General features: G+C 38.0%; 1 protein-coding gene across 1 annotated transcript in view; it reads right to left on the reverse strand.

The window, feature by feature from the left end:
* LOC145784668 (synaptojanin-1-like) overlaps positions 1-15,958 on the reverse strand; it is a 20,291-nt gene extending 4,333 nt beyond the window's left edge. Inside the window, exons 1-22 of the mRNA XM_082596536.1 lie at positions 15,821-15,958; positions 15,362-15,448; positions 14,005-14,153; positions 12,425-12,558; positions 11,946-12,060; positions 11,239-11,349; positions 10,913-11,058; positions 10,600-10,696; positions 9,616-9,721; positions 9,163-9,305; positions 8,756-8,908; positions 8,226-8,394; positions 7,710-7,843; positions 6,446-6,572; positions 5,343-5,503; positions 5,010-5,111; positions 4,318-4,415; positions 3,571-3,711; positions 1,399-1,591; positions 684-851; positions 164-313; positions 6-91 (exon numbers count right to left, since the gene is read on the reverse strand). Of these exons, the coding sequence (XP_082452662.1) occupies positions 6-91; positions 164-313; positions 684-851; positions 1,399-1,591; positions 3,571-3,711; positions 4,318-4,415; positions 5,010-5,111; positions 5,343-5,503; positions 6,446-6,572; positions 7,710-7,843; positions 8,226-8,394; positions 8,756-8,908; positions 9,163-9,305; positions 9,616-9,721; positions 10,600-10,696; positions 10,913-11,058; positions 11,239-11,349; positions 11,946-12,060; positions 12,425-12,558; positions 14,005-14,153; positions 15,362-15,448; positions 15,821-15,941 (2,891 nt within the window). The 5' untranslated portion in view covers positions 15,942-15,958. The remainder of the gene's footprint in view (positions 1-5; positions 92-163; positions 314-683; positions 852-1,398; positions 1,592-3,570; positions 3,712-4,317; positions 4,416-5,009; positions 5,112-5,342; positions 5,504-6,445; positions 6,573-7,709; positions 7,844-8,225; positions 8,395-8,755; positions 8,909-9,162; positions 9,306-9,615; positions 9,722-10,599; positions 10,697-10,912; positions 11,059-11,238; positions 11,350-11,945; positions 12,061-12,424; positions 12,559-14,004; positions 14,154-15,361; positions 15,449-15,820) is intronic.

The following is a 15,958-nucleotide window of genomic DNA, read 5'->3' on the forward strand; positions in this document are numbered from 1 at the left end:
GGTACCTGTGATCAGAAGTTTTTAGCTCAGCCCTTTTGTACAGAACTAAAGATCCACTGTTGAAGGTCTCGTCTTGGTCGGTTTCTCCGTTCTGTAAACACGAAGCAGGTTAAGGATCTTGACAGCGCTGAGTCAAGGCGAGAAAAATGCGCACGACGCATACCTGTGTGCTGTTTTCAAACCATTTGCGACGCTTCCATAAAACTCGGTCGGTCCAAGCGGGAACCCTGCACTTCTCGCTGGTGTCATAATCATCAGAAAACAAATCGTATTTGTAAGTCGGCGCAAAGTCGGTCTCTCCTTCGTTGAAATCCTACGTTAAAATAACGTTTTTAAAAATCAAAGCAAAAACAAATTAAGCTCATTTGTATGATTTTCTTCAAAGTCGAAACAAAAACAATGCTCTTCTTCTGAGACCAACGTAATCAAAGCGATCGTTTCAATGTAAAAAAAGGCATTTTCATGGTTCGGATGTTGGCTTTAAACAGTAAAAATTCAAAAGATGAAAAGTTATGTTCAATAAGTTTCAGTGAAAAGTACTGTAGACATGATGTTTGAGCGACAGGTGATTAATGATCACCCAGAAAATAATAGCAGTTTTACATCGTTTCAACGTCGAGCCACTTCAAAACGATGTAAAAAAAGCACCTCGTTATCCGGACAGGTTGCGATCTACTACAAACCTTAAAAACATTTCCCATTTTCTTCTGCACCCGAAGTTGGTCCAATTCTTTAAGTTTCTCCCAAGATTCACTTTTGACCAGCTGCTTCACTTCATCTCCGGTCATGTCTATTCTATAGTTGAAGTCGCCACACCAAAACACATAATCGTGGCAGAACAGGTTGCGTCCCTAGACCACAGATGATCGTTAGTAAACTTATTTATTTTGCATTGACCAGACGTCTTGTTTCGTTAAATAAACGAAAACAAAACATTGTCATTGTTGTCGGGCAGCATGGTGGAAATTATAGGTTTTTCACGGGTCCTCCATTAATTTCTAAAAGTCATAAGCGCTTTGTTGAACTTCCAGCGCAATAACATTCTATTCAAAGGTCGTGCTGAACTTGCTCCGGTCATCTACTTGACGGTAACACAGCTCGCATGCTTTGGTGCCTCAGTGGCAAACCGCGTTATATGTGAATCCGTTGGGTAAATATTTAAAATTTGACCAACCGCGAGATGTCGTTAAAGTGCTATGCAGCTAACACCGACTGTACATCAAACAAGTATTGAGTTGTTCTCTGTATGCTGGAAAGCAACTGACGAATTTTCTGTCTAGGTATAGGTATTGTGCACAACTGCACATGTCGATCACATATTCAGGAATCAGACTTTCCTATGGGCCGATGATCTGAAAGAGAATAAGGAAAATGTGACACTACTGTAGTAAGGTTTACCTTGGAAAACGTCAGTTTGTTTGAAATCTCTTCAAAATCGTTGTTTCGTTCTTGGACTTGTGTTTGGCCAGCGGCAAAATGCGAACACACGAAACACATTGACGTATTGAAAACAACGCATGAAATCGCTACAGCGCCTTTATTGCCAGTAGCTCCGCCCATACCAGTCTTGATCGTCGACACTGATACTTCTCTGTGATAAAAAACATGAGTTTGGTTATCGACCCGACTTGTACAGTAACTTTGTAGATTTGCACAGACGTTGAATCAATATAAAAAGGACCAATTTTGTTAACGGGTTAAGGTTGGAAGTCTTCTGCCGATTTTCAACCCATTGGCACGTATGTAAACGCAATGCACAACTGCAAAATGCAGATAGATGCTGGAAAACAGTGAAGTTTGCTTGATTTCATCGTTGAACATCAAAGTGAACACAGAAAGGGTTGAAAAAGAAAACTGCAAACGACAAACGTTAAGACGTACTCCCTACAGAAATAATCTAGTCTACCCCTTGCAAAAAGTATTTGTACAGTCACAATATGACATGATCATCATAGCACAGTTCTTGGAATCACTTCCTTTTGAGTTTAAGCGGAAGTTAGTGAGCGTGACGTCACTAAAATGGAGTAGCTCGGTTTGAAAGAGCAAGGAAACTTGCTGTGAATATCGCGATGGCATATATGGACTTGGTAGGACATACAGGATATCCTATACAGAAAATCAGCCTTTTCACTTGATTCAACGTCTGCAGATGTTGAATCAATGTAAAATAAGCTGATTTGCTGGCTGAGACAAAATGAAGCCGCCAATTTCTGCCAGTTTATACTGTTAAGTGCTGAACTTGTGATTAGCTTCTGAGTAGGTTTTCTTTGTTGTTATTTCCACGTGAAACATGGTGAACTTCTTATAGAAAGGATATTCATGAGATGCAAAATGACAATTTTTTTGAGGAGCAGCTTTATTTTGTCATTGTTTGAAGTTTACGCATCAACCAATCAATCAAAATTCGTATTTTTTCACATTGATTTAACGTTGACAAACATTAGATGAAGGATTTTGTTAGCTGAGCATGCGTTCATTTCAAGACCAAACCTGAGCGCTCCCATGCAATGAGGAACAAGTAAAACATGTAACGTTACTCATTCAACATGAATACGATGAGTAGCTCAAGTTGTTTACGCAAACGTTTCACATCAAAGGCGCTCTAACCACACACGTGACATCGTCAAGTTAACGATAATGAATCGTTCAGTTTTTGCAACCAGGCTTAGCCAAAAGTGAATCAATGAGCAACAAAAAACATTGACGCAACAAAATGCACAGCGGTTGTTTGGTTAATCGCTGGCGGTCAGTTGCATTGCATTCCCCCATCTGGAACGAAAATGTTTTTCGACGTTAATTCAACATCAGGCATCGTCAAGTTAACATCAAAATAACGGAATTGAAGAGTGGAAACACAGATCAAGAAAAGTGTACAAAAAAGCGCGTCAATCGGCCGGGTACTTAAAAATATTCTTTAAATGTTAATGGTTGGATCAATGTAAAAAGCGACTGGTTTGCTGTCTGAAACTCAACTGTCCTTTCAAAATTGGTGTCTTAGCTCTCGTTGGTTAAATGTAAATTACCGTAAGTATTAACAGACTAATGACAGTTGATTAATCCTCGTTGATTCGTTACATGAATTTAACCAGAGAAGAATTCCATTCAGTTTTTTTACTCAATTTATCAGTTTCAGCAAATCACGTCGAGCTACACAAAAACGACATCAAAACCATAACAACAGGTCATGACACAACAAGCAAGTTCTCTTTGATACAAACTCGGTAGTTTATGTGTAAAGCATTATCTTGGAACTGGTAAAGTCTCTTTTGGAAATAGTTTTAAGAAGTGTCACAGCCTTGTGTGTGATTGGAACCGCTAACCGGAGATCGGTCACCGAGGTTGGAAGTTTGGAATTTTCCTATATGGTTCCTTCGAGAGATTTCAAACGTAGGAGTAAAAAACGCAGAACACAACAGAGCTGATCAAATGATTTCTTGAAAATAAGACTCAAGCAAAACATTGTTCATCATAAGTAGCTCTCAAACTTTATGGAAGCGTCTGCAGACGTTGAACCAATGTAAAAACGGTTGATTTGCTGTCTGGGTTAAACTAGAAAAAATGCCACCAAACCTGATGTTTGCCACCAATTCCTTCTTAACAAAGAGAAACAAGCAAACTCCAACCAGCTGCTCCGATGTGATGAGAACATATCCCTGCTTTGCTGAGATTGTTTTTTCAAGTTCGGTGGCCCAAGCTTGTTGGTTCGCTTGACTGGAAAGCAAGAGATTTTATTACAATTTCAAGAATTAATTCGAAATCAATGTCGATTGCGTGGTCAAGTGTAAAAGAGTTTTCTCTAGCCTCTAAAACAAATTTATCATAATTTTTAATCACCAGCACAATACGCAGGACCGATGAGAGGATAATTTGGGCCCGATACTAATGAAACTTTCGGGCCTCAAATTAAGATACTTCTAAAAACGTACTATATCCAAAGCATATAAGTTGGTTCTTCAAGTTTCCAGGCCCTCCGCAAAAGTTATGGGCCCTTAAATCATCCACGGGTCCAAAAGTACCCGGTGGTCCTCCCTGCCAACGCTACTGGTAATGCGTTTGACTTTGGAAAAAAGTGTCAACTTTGCACAATAAAACAGCTGTAATTTCACAAACGGTGATTGTTTGGTTTCTTGAGTATAGCGGCGAGGACGAGTCACGGATCATGTCGGGAATATGACATGAACTTATAAAACGTACAGTCGTTAAAAATCCTTAGCTGTTGTAGAGCGATGAAACAATAAAGCCATAACATTATTGAACAGACCATAAAATTTCACAAGCTTGGCAGCAAGAGAATCAAGTTATTTGGCAGCAGCCTACCTTGCATTGACGATATTTCCGGCGTTCAATTCAACCATTTCTTCAAATCCAATCGCATACAGATCCACTGGAGTATTTGAGTCGGAATCGTCGGCTAACTGTTAAAACAAGAAACAAGTGAATTCACACTTGCCAACTGCATGCTCGTATTCAGATAAACCCCAGATACGCATGAAGTAGCATATTGCAACAATACAGTCTCATGAATGACCCAGCAATGTGGTAAGTGTTTTACTCAAAATCTAAAAAAAATAATAAAGCACATAAAGTTATGGTTTTATATTTGTGGTTCCAAGAATACGTGACTTGAAGCCCAATTTGCTACATTTGACTGATTTTTTTAGCCGATTCATTCGCTCGAACATTAATTTGCTCGTTTTAAGTTCACACTTTCCACTGTTGTAACAGCACTGCTGAGTAGCAGACAAGCTTTGGAGGTCAGCAACATCCAATTCTCATTAATACAAGAGAAAATAGGATGATGAGATGCAAAAAATCTCACCAAAATGATGAAAATGCGTGTAACTCTGACAATGTTGTTTAAAACGACACCTCAAGCCTGAGGTTTGTACGAATAAAACAAAATGTAGAAAACAAAATGTAGAAAACACTGGTTATTTTCGTCGTTCAACAAGTCTTTCCTATTTCAAGTCTCCATCAAATTGTAGGCGAAGTATTCACACTGTCCCAACCTTGTCAACAAAATTGGAAGGAAAAGTTCCTTCTTCAGTGGTCTCGTTGCGGAAAACTCTCCCAGTCATCCATTCCCCATTGATTTCGATCACGTCGACCACCTGGAACAATAACGTTGATTTGACGTTTTGTAACATTATTTTAAGGTCAAAAATGTTTACTATTATTCTGAAACTAGAGTTCATAAAAATCTAGTGCCAGGCACTCAGATGTAACGGTAGACACACAAAGCTACGATATTTAAACATTGAATGCAAATCATGATCAAACATAGCAAAGCAAATATCAAGGAATCAATTGATTTAAGCATATCTGTGGTGAACCATTCTCACTTCGTTGGCAAAAAGCTCTAGATCCCCATCTTGTTGGGCTGGAAAGTCGTGAAGTACAAGATGAGGATTGGCAAGATGTTGAACGTAAGCAGCTGGAAAGATCCCCTCCTCTTCTCCTTTGAATCCATGGAGCCATTCTCCTTCTTCCAAATCGTAGTCAACTGAGTGCGTATTGTTGATTAATAATAATAATTATACGTGTTTTTAGATAGCGCTGTATCCGTGTGTTGCTCTGTGAAGTTTTAGCTTAACCGTAGAGGGCAGCCGAGTACATTATCATTGCCCTAAATCGATCAGCTCAAAGCTAAGTGCTAAGCAAAAATTACATGTACTGTAGTGCAACTGTATTTTGATAAGGTTTTTCATACCCGAAGGAGATCAATTCCATGTTTTACTGACAAAGGCTTTAACCATTGAGCCGTTTTTTTTTTTGTTTTCATTCAATATTTCGATAGTTGTGCTCGTAGCATTTACCATCAGATCAATAATCATGTAAATAAAGAAGATTGCAAGCAAGCCAGGACGATTAAAATCTAGGCGTGTGCAACCAAGCAACACACTTCAAAAGACAACTGTTTATCCAGTAGCACTTAAGGAATTGAATAATTTACTTGCAAGAACACTTCAACTGCCAGCGAAACTTCACGCTGTCAACTTCGGTGACTGGAGTGGTTTAAAATCTCTATAAGTTTGCGAAAGTCACAGAATTAATCTTGAAAAACCACTTTTTTAAACTTTGACAATGGATATCCAGTTCACAAACTATAAATCGCAGTCAAAGAAATGCTCACATTAGAACTAACTTCCATTAAAAACCAATAGTAACCGTCATGCAGACTGCAAATGACTTCGCAGTAAAAAAATAACAATGCTGCGGTTTAGAATCAAACTGAGACCTCACAGTTCCCGTTTACGGCAGCATGGTAAACATTACATAATATAATCACACATGGCATTTGATAATGTAAACATTCCAATAACTGTTATTTGCCTTGAAAATGACAACTCAATCCTGCAACACTGAGCTAATCAAACAACGAAAAACAAAATGGTTCGAGTGTTGTGAAAAATTTTGGTCACCAACAACTAGTTCAGAGACCCACCGGCAATAATGTCGTTCAAACACAAAGCCAAATCCCCATCTTCAGCGGAAGTGTAGTCATATAATGCTTGGTAGTACTTCTTGGGCTTGTTTGGCGATTCGTCAAAGATTAACCAATCTTTGAGAGTCTATAATTAAAAAACGAAACGTCCCATCAATTCAGCTTCACATTAACTACCTGTTTGCTGAAAGAGTGTTGGCAGTGAAAAGCATGTTGATTAAAAGTTTTGTTTTTTTGTAAATTCAATGCTTTGAAAAACACCACAGAAACAAAATTCTGCATCTGGAAACACTTTATGCCGCGGTCAAAATAACGCGATCCCTAGGCTGCAAGGCACGAATGACGTAAGGCCTGAATGCCGCAACGCACGATTGACGCGAGATTTGATTGTTCGTACTAAAATTAATTGTTCTTCTGAATACGGTAGTAATTTCTTTTTCACCGTAGCAATTTCAATTTGCATTTTTTGTACAACCAATATATAAAAGTTGTTTTTTACACTTAACAAAATAAAGATGAGACTTGGTTATTTCCCACTAAACCAAATTGCTTTTTTAAGACGGGAGTAGTTTCATTTGCCACGGTTGCTGTATGGGGAGTGTGCCGTGGCACCTTTCTGATTCATGCGAATATGGCACCAGTGAAAGCATATAATGTCTGATGTGTTAGTGTTAAACACATTATGGTGATCAAATTTCTGTAGCCAACACTGACATTGGAAATATAGAGTTCATATAGGACTTTATAGGACTATTAAAAAGGAGTATACCGTTACCAGAACGCTCATCACTCAGTTTCATATTATTACTGGAAATTTAAATCGATTGTCATAACTTGTCCCAGAACGTTCTTCATAGTTGACATAAACGCTGTAAATGTCTTTAAGCTGCAACAAATGGCGTCTGGATCCTTTAACGACTTGCTGCTGGCCTTGGCGTTATCTTTTAGTTTGACTTCAAAACATTTAAAGCCTGAAGTTTTACTCTGTATATAAATCGAATCAATTTCCGCAGCTGACTGCGTCCTTCATCGACTCGCGAGCCGAGTGACCCACTGCCAAAGGAGTAGCTTTAAGACGTCACAATGATAAAAAATATGCAGACAATACGTTGAAATTATCTGTAAAGTCTAAATAAAACTGCATTTCAATGTGAGGTTGGAGCTAATCATCCAACATTTTGGCCAAACCACCAAAAAAGTGTTATTTCTAAAGGGTCAATTTTTACTAGAGTATATCCAAGGACAAATGTAGAAGACAGCTCACCTTGTCTTTATAAGCGATGGAACGAAACAGCTTTCCACCATTCACATTCCAAGTGCCCACGCATATTCGTAAGAGAAGATCTTGACAATAGTGAGCCCGCCGTGCATACATTTCCTTTAATAAGTGAGATGAACCTGTAGAGATAGTGTAGCTCAAAGTCGGTGTTTTTACGTGAATTCAATGTTGAGAATCATCAAATAAATGAATAGAAACATCAAAAGCACATGTAAGTTGCGACAAAATAACCGTTTAGGTCACAAGTTATGATTTTACATTGTTTTAAAAACAAAGGGCAAACCTTGCAGGCTGGGAATAACACTAACACAAAGCGCAAAGAGAGCCTACTTGTGAGAATACAAGTAAATTTGATGTAATGTTTGCCACATATAACCATTTACAGACTTTTTCAGGTAGCAGATCAACCTTTTGCATTGATTCAACGTCTGATAACGTAAAATCAGCGTAATAAACACTGATATGCTGGGCTAAGTTTACGCTTTAAATGCAAGCACTTACTCTTCCTGAACTGCTGCTGATCCAGCAAGACGCGGGATGCGTGATGGAGCTCGTAGTCGTGGAATGGGATGCGAAGGAATGTGTCCATCGTCTCTTGCTTTCCCTGATCGAGGAAGTTGTTTTGAATCGATCTGGATATTGATCTTGCTCCATCTTTCAGTTTCCCGACCTGAACAAGTAAAAGTGAGCAAAAAGGCTTTCATTTAAGTAGTTTTTGATCCCTTTCCAAATACCTGCTTTCATATTAGAGCATCAAGCGCTCAGGAAGAGATTCCCTATAATGTTTAACAGATTTCCTAGGTGGATTTCCCTTTCCAAATTAACTATTAGGTTTAGCCCACATATTACGACAATTACTCAGATGTATTCCTAACACCATCGTGATTTCCATTAAGTCTAAGTAACGAAAGACCAACTAAGTAATTTTTGGTATCGTCTAATTTTTCTCCTACAGGGAAAAATTTTCTAGAAGGTCAATGCACCACTTTTGAAACACTGTTGTATTATGGAAGATATATAAGTAGTAACACCTTGTCTTTGCCTTCCAGAGCACCGGTGCCAGCGTACATGCGACTGATTAAGTCTCCGGTCTGCTGCCAAACGCCTTTGAGTGCCTCAGTGAACCGCCCTAGAAGTTGTGCGTTGTCGCTGTAGCCCAGAATCTCCAATTGCTTTGAAATCATCTGCGACGCATTGTAAAAACACACGATGGAAACCAATGTCAATCGTGCAAGTTATACGTCTGCAGACGTTGAATCAATGAAAAATGAAGGCCGGTTTGCGGATTGGCAAAAATTGGAACACAGTGTTACAAGTTGCGACAAATCCTCTTAGTTTATAGGTTATTTAATGCAAAGATATTGCATCAACAACAATCCAAGCCCTTTATTAGCGACTCGTTGACAAACAGATTTGAGGAGATCCCCCTCGAACTGACCTGCAAACCAACGTAGGACTGAACACTGTTGGTCCGGTCTAGGCAGTCCAAGCAATTGACTCGCAGTACGCCATTCTGTTCTGTCCTATTTCCTTCCACGACGGAAAACATTCCGTATTTGTCTAGTAGGGGGTTCAGCTGATCTATTTGAACAGTGAAAGATCGATTCAACAATGGCAGTGAATGAAAAAGTGATTCGGAGAGTACAAAGTGATAGAAAACTGTGGAAAACGATATTAACATTAAGCTGTGTTCAAAGCTTAACAGAAGTTCAAATGAAACCATATAGACGAGAATTAGAAAAAAATGGCATTACAATCAATTCACTCAATGCATGTCAAACTAACGCTAAAAATAGCGTACAAGTTTCGTGTCTTACCATCACCATCCACTATGTCGTAATTATCTCATACTACATATACAGCCAACAACGAAACATATGTAATAACTCACCCATCAGTTTCGATATGTTTGTCGACTTTCCAGCTCTGCATTCAGCGTGATAATCGAAATTTGTCATAGGAACCTCACTAGCAAACTTGCTCGATTCATGATGGCGCTAGAGTTTAAAGCAGCACAGATTGTCAATGTAGCACACAACATGGCACAGATGTAGGTTCAGTTATTAAATTATGTTTTATAAAGTGTCTGGTGTTTTTGCATCGACTGGCGAGTTGGCTACCACGACATGTTGATGTTACTGCTCAGCTACCAAAAGTCGATATTTAGTAAGAAACGTTGAAACGATATAAAAAAAACGGTAACTTTGGTAGCTGGAAGCACATTGGTTTGCACGCATTTACTTTACACTTTACTTTCAAGTAGATAACTGTGAGATGGCGCAACGGATAAGACGTTGGCTTTTCAATTATGCAAACCTGGTTCGACTCCCGGCTTAAGCTGGTTGTTCACAAACACCGCTCACCTCTACCCACTACCCAGGGTGTAATAAATTGGGTGGGCGTAGTTGCTGAAGTAAAGGCGGCCGAGAGAAAGGAACTGGCCACCCTACTCTCCTTAGTGCCGAAGGCTTAGTATAATGAGAACCTTATCTTCTCATTCCCCAAAGCTCAGTATCTGAGTATGGGACCTTTACTTACTAGATAACTGTAAACGTGATAACTCTAGATCTACTTTAAAACCACTCATGTTCTTTCAAGGTTAACTTCGTGGACTTGATATCCCATGCGTCGATATACAGCAGTCGAGCAAAAGTGTGGATTTCAACAGACAGTAACAAACGTTTACAATTGCGCGATTACTGATCAAGATCAGAATCTTACTACGCATGCCAAGTTTATGTTGGAGACTGTAGAGCGTAAATACAAGCTTAGTTCTTAAACCATTTCCATCCCTGAAAATAGTCTCAATATCTCATAAGACGACACTGCGAAAGAAGATTTAGCATCTCATCATACAAAACATGCGTACAATCACCTGAAAGGTGCGACTCAGGAACGCTTCTCCCTCTTTGGAACCTAGCAGATTGACAATCGCACAATTGGGGTATTCTTTACTGATGTTCTCCAGGTGTCTAGAAGGGTAAATAAGATTATGACAAATTAGCTTTACAAAAAGCAAAAAAAATGCAGAATTTTTGTTTTTGAATATCTTTGTACGTTTAATCAAAGTAAAAGGCTAAACTTCAACATACAGGCTCGAAACATTTTTTGTCACAGTGACTGAAATGATGTGGTAAGACTTGCTATTGAAATCCTTCATTAAACGAAAACTTTTAAATCGTCAAGACCTTTCGAAGGCTTCAAAACTGACGTTGAATCCGAATGGAACTTTCACTTTGTGAGATCCAACATTAAGTCCTGGCTGTTCCCAATACAACGGAACAGAGCCACGAATTTGAATGAAGGACGAGTAGTTGTCACCAATACAAAGTATCTGTTTGAAAGAAAACACAACTGGCAATTTTAACTCATAAATAGAGATATAGCAGTACCATTGTATTTCTATCACACAATAAAGTCACCAGACCATTAACTTCTGACCGTGTTTGTAGTCAACGGGTAATTCATTCTGCGTGTGTCGTGTTTATTGATTTTCTTGGATAATTTGAAATACCTGTTCGCTCTCCACAAAGTTTGCGACGTTGCCTTTGTCGTCTACGCCGCGTACGTTGTATCTGGTACCCACACGTTCACAACTCAATCGATTGACAACTGCAGCCCGAGCCTGCGTTCGTTGGGAAAGAAATGGATTAATAATTGCACCATTTTACGTTTGATCAACATCAGGATAGTCAAATTAATATATGAGGTCAGTTTTTGGAAGATCAGCATGAATGATGGAAGCAAAAAATTCATTGAAAAGAGATAAGCCAGTAACTAGTTTATACAGTGATTCTTTCGGAAACCTACTTCTCAGACGTGTCAACTGGAACTCACTGGAACTAATTGGATTTTAAAAGAGGTTGATAAATAATAGCAAAAGGTTTGGTTCGATGCCTCCATGTTCATTTCATTATGTTTCTTTCGAATTGAAATTGAAAAAATCGATACAAAAAATCCGTAAATGAAAGACGCAATACTCGAGATTCACTCTAGTTTGGGATCATCATGGTGCGGGGAAACTCGAGTACGACGTCTTCCATTTTCATTCGATCGGGGCCTTAATGAGTATAAAAGCCCCACATCTCCAATCTCCATGATAAAAAAAATGAAATGTCAAAAGAGATCACATAAAAAGTTGAAGAACTCCCTAACAATTGCATGCAAAGACAAAGTGTTCAATTAGAAATCAATAATCTTTAGCAGAGCATGGCATCGTACTTGGTATGCCCCAACGTATATAGTCCGAATGTCCACTCCGCCACACATGACATGTATGAACCACGATTTAATCGGAATGTCGCGGAAGGAAAAGTAGGCAAGAAGGGAGCGATTCCTGAAATGTTTAGGATTTTAGACTAAAAGTTATTTGGTAAGGAAAATTTTCGTAATAAAAACGTTTAGTTGAAGACAAAAAATGTCAAACCATTAGCTAAAGTTCATCATTATCATCACATTCTTGTAGGGTGCACAGTTTCGTTTTTTAAACCAAAGCAGGGCTACAACAGAACTATCACAGACCCTTCTAGTGTAACTGCCATAAACCAACAAGGTTTAAAACCGTCTTTTTTGTCAAAAGTATAGTTTGTAAAACGCAATTGCAGAATCAAAAGCTATCAAAGACATCACCAAGAAGTCGAGCGTTTTTAAATGATATATAACCCTCAGCAACTATACCACATTCGTGCAATCGTACATACCATAAGTAATGAGACCTGTCTTCCTCAACTGATTTGTGTTGCAAGGACTGTGTGATGTCAATGATAGTTTTGTTGTTGTCTTCGGCGTTGGGAGCCACAAAGTAGAAAGAGCCAGTGCAAAGAAGTCGCTTCATCTGGTCGGATAAAACAACCTCAACTAACAAATTTCGTTCTTTTTACATTGATACGATGTTTTTAGACCTTGAATCAATGTAAAAAGAGCAGATTTTGCTAGCAGGGTTAGCAATATATGAATTAACGCACTGTAACGTCACTGCCAAAACAGAAACCTACATGTCCACAGTCCACAGGTCCGAAAACCATACCCACAAATTTGTTGAAAATAACACAATTGCAGAAGTTAGACTTGGTTAAACATGTTAGCAACTTAAGCACACTCGACCAGAAAAATCAATATTGGTACATTTTAAAACTCTCTTTCAATAAGATAAACTAAGAAAAAAAACAGATTCGCTGTATTCACATTAATAAAATCGACCGAACTGTGTAGGACTGTAGGCTAAAAATGTTTTCTCAGTAAGAGAATAAATGCAATGCGTTTAAGTAAAAATGAAACTTATGACGGTCGTTCGGTTGGTCTTACTAAGCATGGAACTAAAGAAGCGTTTTACTGCCACAATGTATAATAAAAAAGAATGTATATAATGCCAATGTGAAAGCTAAACCAATTTAATGTATATTGTATATCATATATAAATTAATTCAAAATCTACTAGGTAAATGATCAAACATAAAACAAAGTAAGGTAGGCTGTGTGTAGTGTGATAATGTAATGTGAATTGTGCAGTTAAAGAAATGATCGAAAATTCCAGTTGTGTTCTTACCCGTTTTGCTGACTGTTAGACTCGCTACTTTGAAAGGGAAACATACTAAAATAATGTAGGCTACCACCAACCATTCAATAAGTCAAAAACACTAAACTCAAGTCATGAGGCAGTTTCCCTGAAGTGAGAAGCATATCGATTTTAATTTCGATTTTAAACCTGAATTTCGGATACAAGCTACACTGTCATTAGTAAAAATCGTTTGTATAAGCTAGCAATAAATATCCCAGACGGCAACATCCGTCATTTTCACATTGATTCAACGTTGGCAGACATTGAATCAATGTAAAAATGACGAATTTTGTTGTCTGGGATTGCGGCTACTGAAAACTTTTTCCAACTTTGTCATGACCTGATCACTTCGTAATTTGCTGGTTGTAAATAATGTCAACAGCTTCAAACCTTAATGATGTGCCAAAAACAAATAGATTGTATATAATGTATATTATATATATAATTATCAGACTATCTATTCTAACACAATTGGAAGTTTTAAAAATTATCAATAGCTAAAGTGTCATTTTGCATTTGCTGTGTAAACACATAGCATGTGTGTTGTTCACATTAAAATAATGTTTCTCTGTATAAAACCGTTCATTTTTACCGAAAATGGCATTTTTCAACATTCAATGTGTTACTGATGGTTCTAACGCTCAACTGGTATATGAGTTAAACATCAAAATCATGTTCCTACTACGTATTTTAGCAAGTCAGTATTCATGTAACATAGCCCACCTCAGATGAAGCACTGCTTGAGTCAATGTTGCCACTTTTTATTGAAACAAAAGAAACATCAGTGACACGATAAATGTCACTGTCTAAAATCCTACCAACTGTTCGGCATCCAGCGATCAGTAGAAGAAAATATCCCATACTCTCTGAACCTAAAAAACGTTAAATTAGTAACTAGTTTCAGCAGTATTCGCTCAATGAAAAACAGTACAGTAATTGCTTTTTATTTCCCTTATCCTTTTGTGTGACTTCCAAATAAGAGAAGCTTCCAAATAATGTTTTCAAATTACCTGCAATTAATGTGAATAAAAAGTAAAATGGACAATAAAAAGGTAAATCGCTAGTGGGAAATCATAAAACATCTTGAATTTTTCTTTGCCAGAGTAGCACAATATTACAAAAGTTCATTTATTGGGATTACCTTTTTGGGTAGCAGTATAACAATTTATCAACATTTTGTGCAGCTTCTAACAAAATTAGTGCAGAACATACACAAAAGCTTACAGAGCTGAAAGTTTCACTGAGTAAATTGTATTTATATAGGAAATGTAGAAATGTTGATCGAGAGATTGTTTAGAATGGGAAAGATTGAAGAAAGAATGGTTGGTTCTGTTGAAAAGCTAAAATGATGAAGTGGAATCAGTGAATGCCTTTTGCTATCTGGGAAATAAGTTGAATGTCAGTGGTGATTGTGAAGCGGTAGTGACCGCAGCCAAAAGTAAGGTTTAGTTGGGTAAAATTGAGGTAGTGAATGGAAGTGGGGGAGAAATGTTGGCTTGTGAAACCTGGCAACCAAACATGGCCTACCGGTCCGGTAGTTACGGAGGCCATTTAACGATTTCTCAGAGGCCATGGCCACAATGTTTGCCGAGAGCTTGCAGGCCTGCAAGTGGTTAAGAAGAACTGAGAGAACAGTGATGAAGTTAAAAGACAAAAGGAATATGGAGGAACTTATGAACTGGCTTGGGTTAAATGAAAATGTTGATAAGTTGGCAAAGACGAATAGAGTAAGATGGTGTGGACAACTGGACAGTGGACATGTTTTGAGAAGGGATAAAAATGATGTTTTCAGAGTGCTGGACTGCAGGTGCTGGACTGCTGGGGTTGCAAGTGAATGCTCGTAGAAAATCAGGAAAACCCAAGCAAATGTGAAAAAGACAAGTTGAGGAGAAAAGAAGCAGGGCTGGCTTATAGGTCGATGTAGAGGCAGGGTGTGAAGGCAATTGCGGCACATGGAGGTGGATCCAGCCACCCTCGGTAACAGGAACGTCACCAGATTAAAACTGGATTACTACAACATTTTAAACAAGCTAAAATGCAAAGTGTAATGCTTTCTATGCCAACCAATGTATAAATTTACCTCTTGTTAAGTTGATTGCACCAAGACATCCATAAGCATCAGCTACTTTGGAAGAGTTTGCCTTCAACCGATTACCATCCTCTGAGTCTGTGATAATAAGTAATACACATAGAAAAGATGACAGTTGAAATTAAACAACGGTCAAGTTAAGTTTATCATAATACAAATATAGCCTACAATTCAGTTAAAAATAAGTCACTTTAAGCATGAAAGGTATGTACATTGCTGCTTCTGCAATATATGTTCAAATTTAACAAATTTATGTATAATTATGGCAATTCGAATAATTTGTCAAGGTCAACTAAACATTACCTCAATCATGAAATTTATAATACAGTACATATACATTCAGTGTCAGTACAACCTTTTACCAATTTAACAAAAGTTTCACTGCTGTACTAAAAAAATATCATCAACTTGTAACTTAGATATTGTCACACTAAAACAAACAATGCTTACTTAATAAAACTGAAAATTCTTGCTCCACAAGAAGTACCTCTTTGTTGTTCTTATGTTCTAACAGCAAAGATATTGAAGGTGACTGCACAGCATACACTTTCAGGTGCTTTACCAAAGCCATGTTTACTTACAACCGAC

This window comes from Aplidium turbinatum, chromosome 15 (assembly GCF_918807975.1).
Source record: "Aplidium turbinatum chromosome 15, kaAplTurb1.1, whole genome shotgun sequence".
Classification (NCBI taxonomy): Eukaryota; Metazoa; Chordata; class Ascidiacea; order Aplousobranchia; family Polyclinidae; genus Aplidium; species Aplidium turbinatum.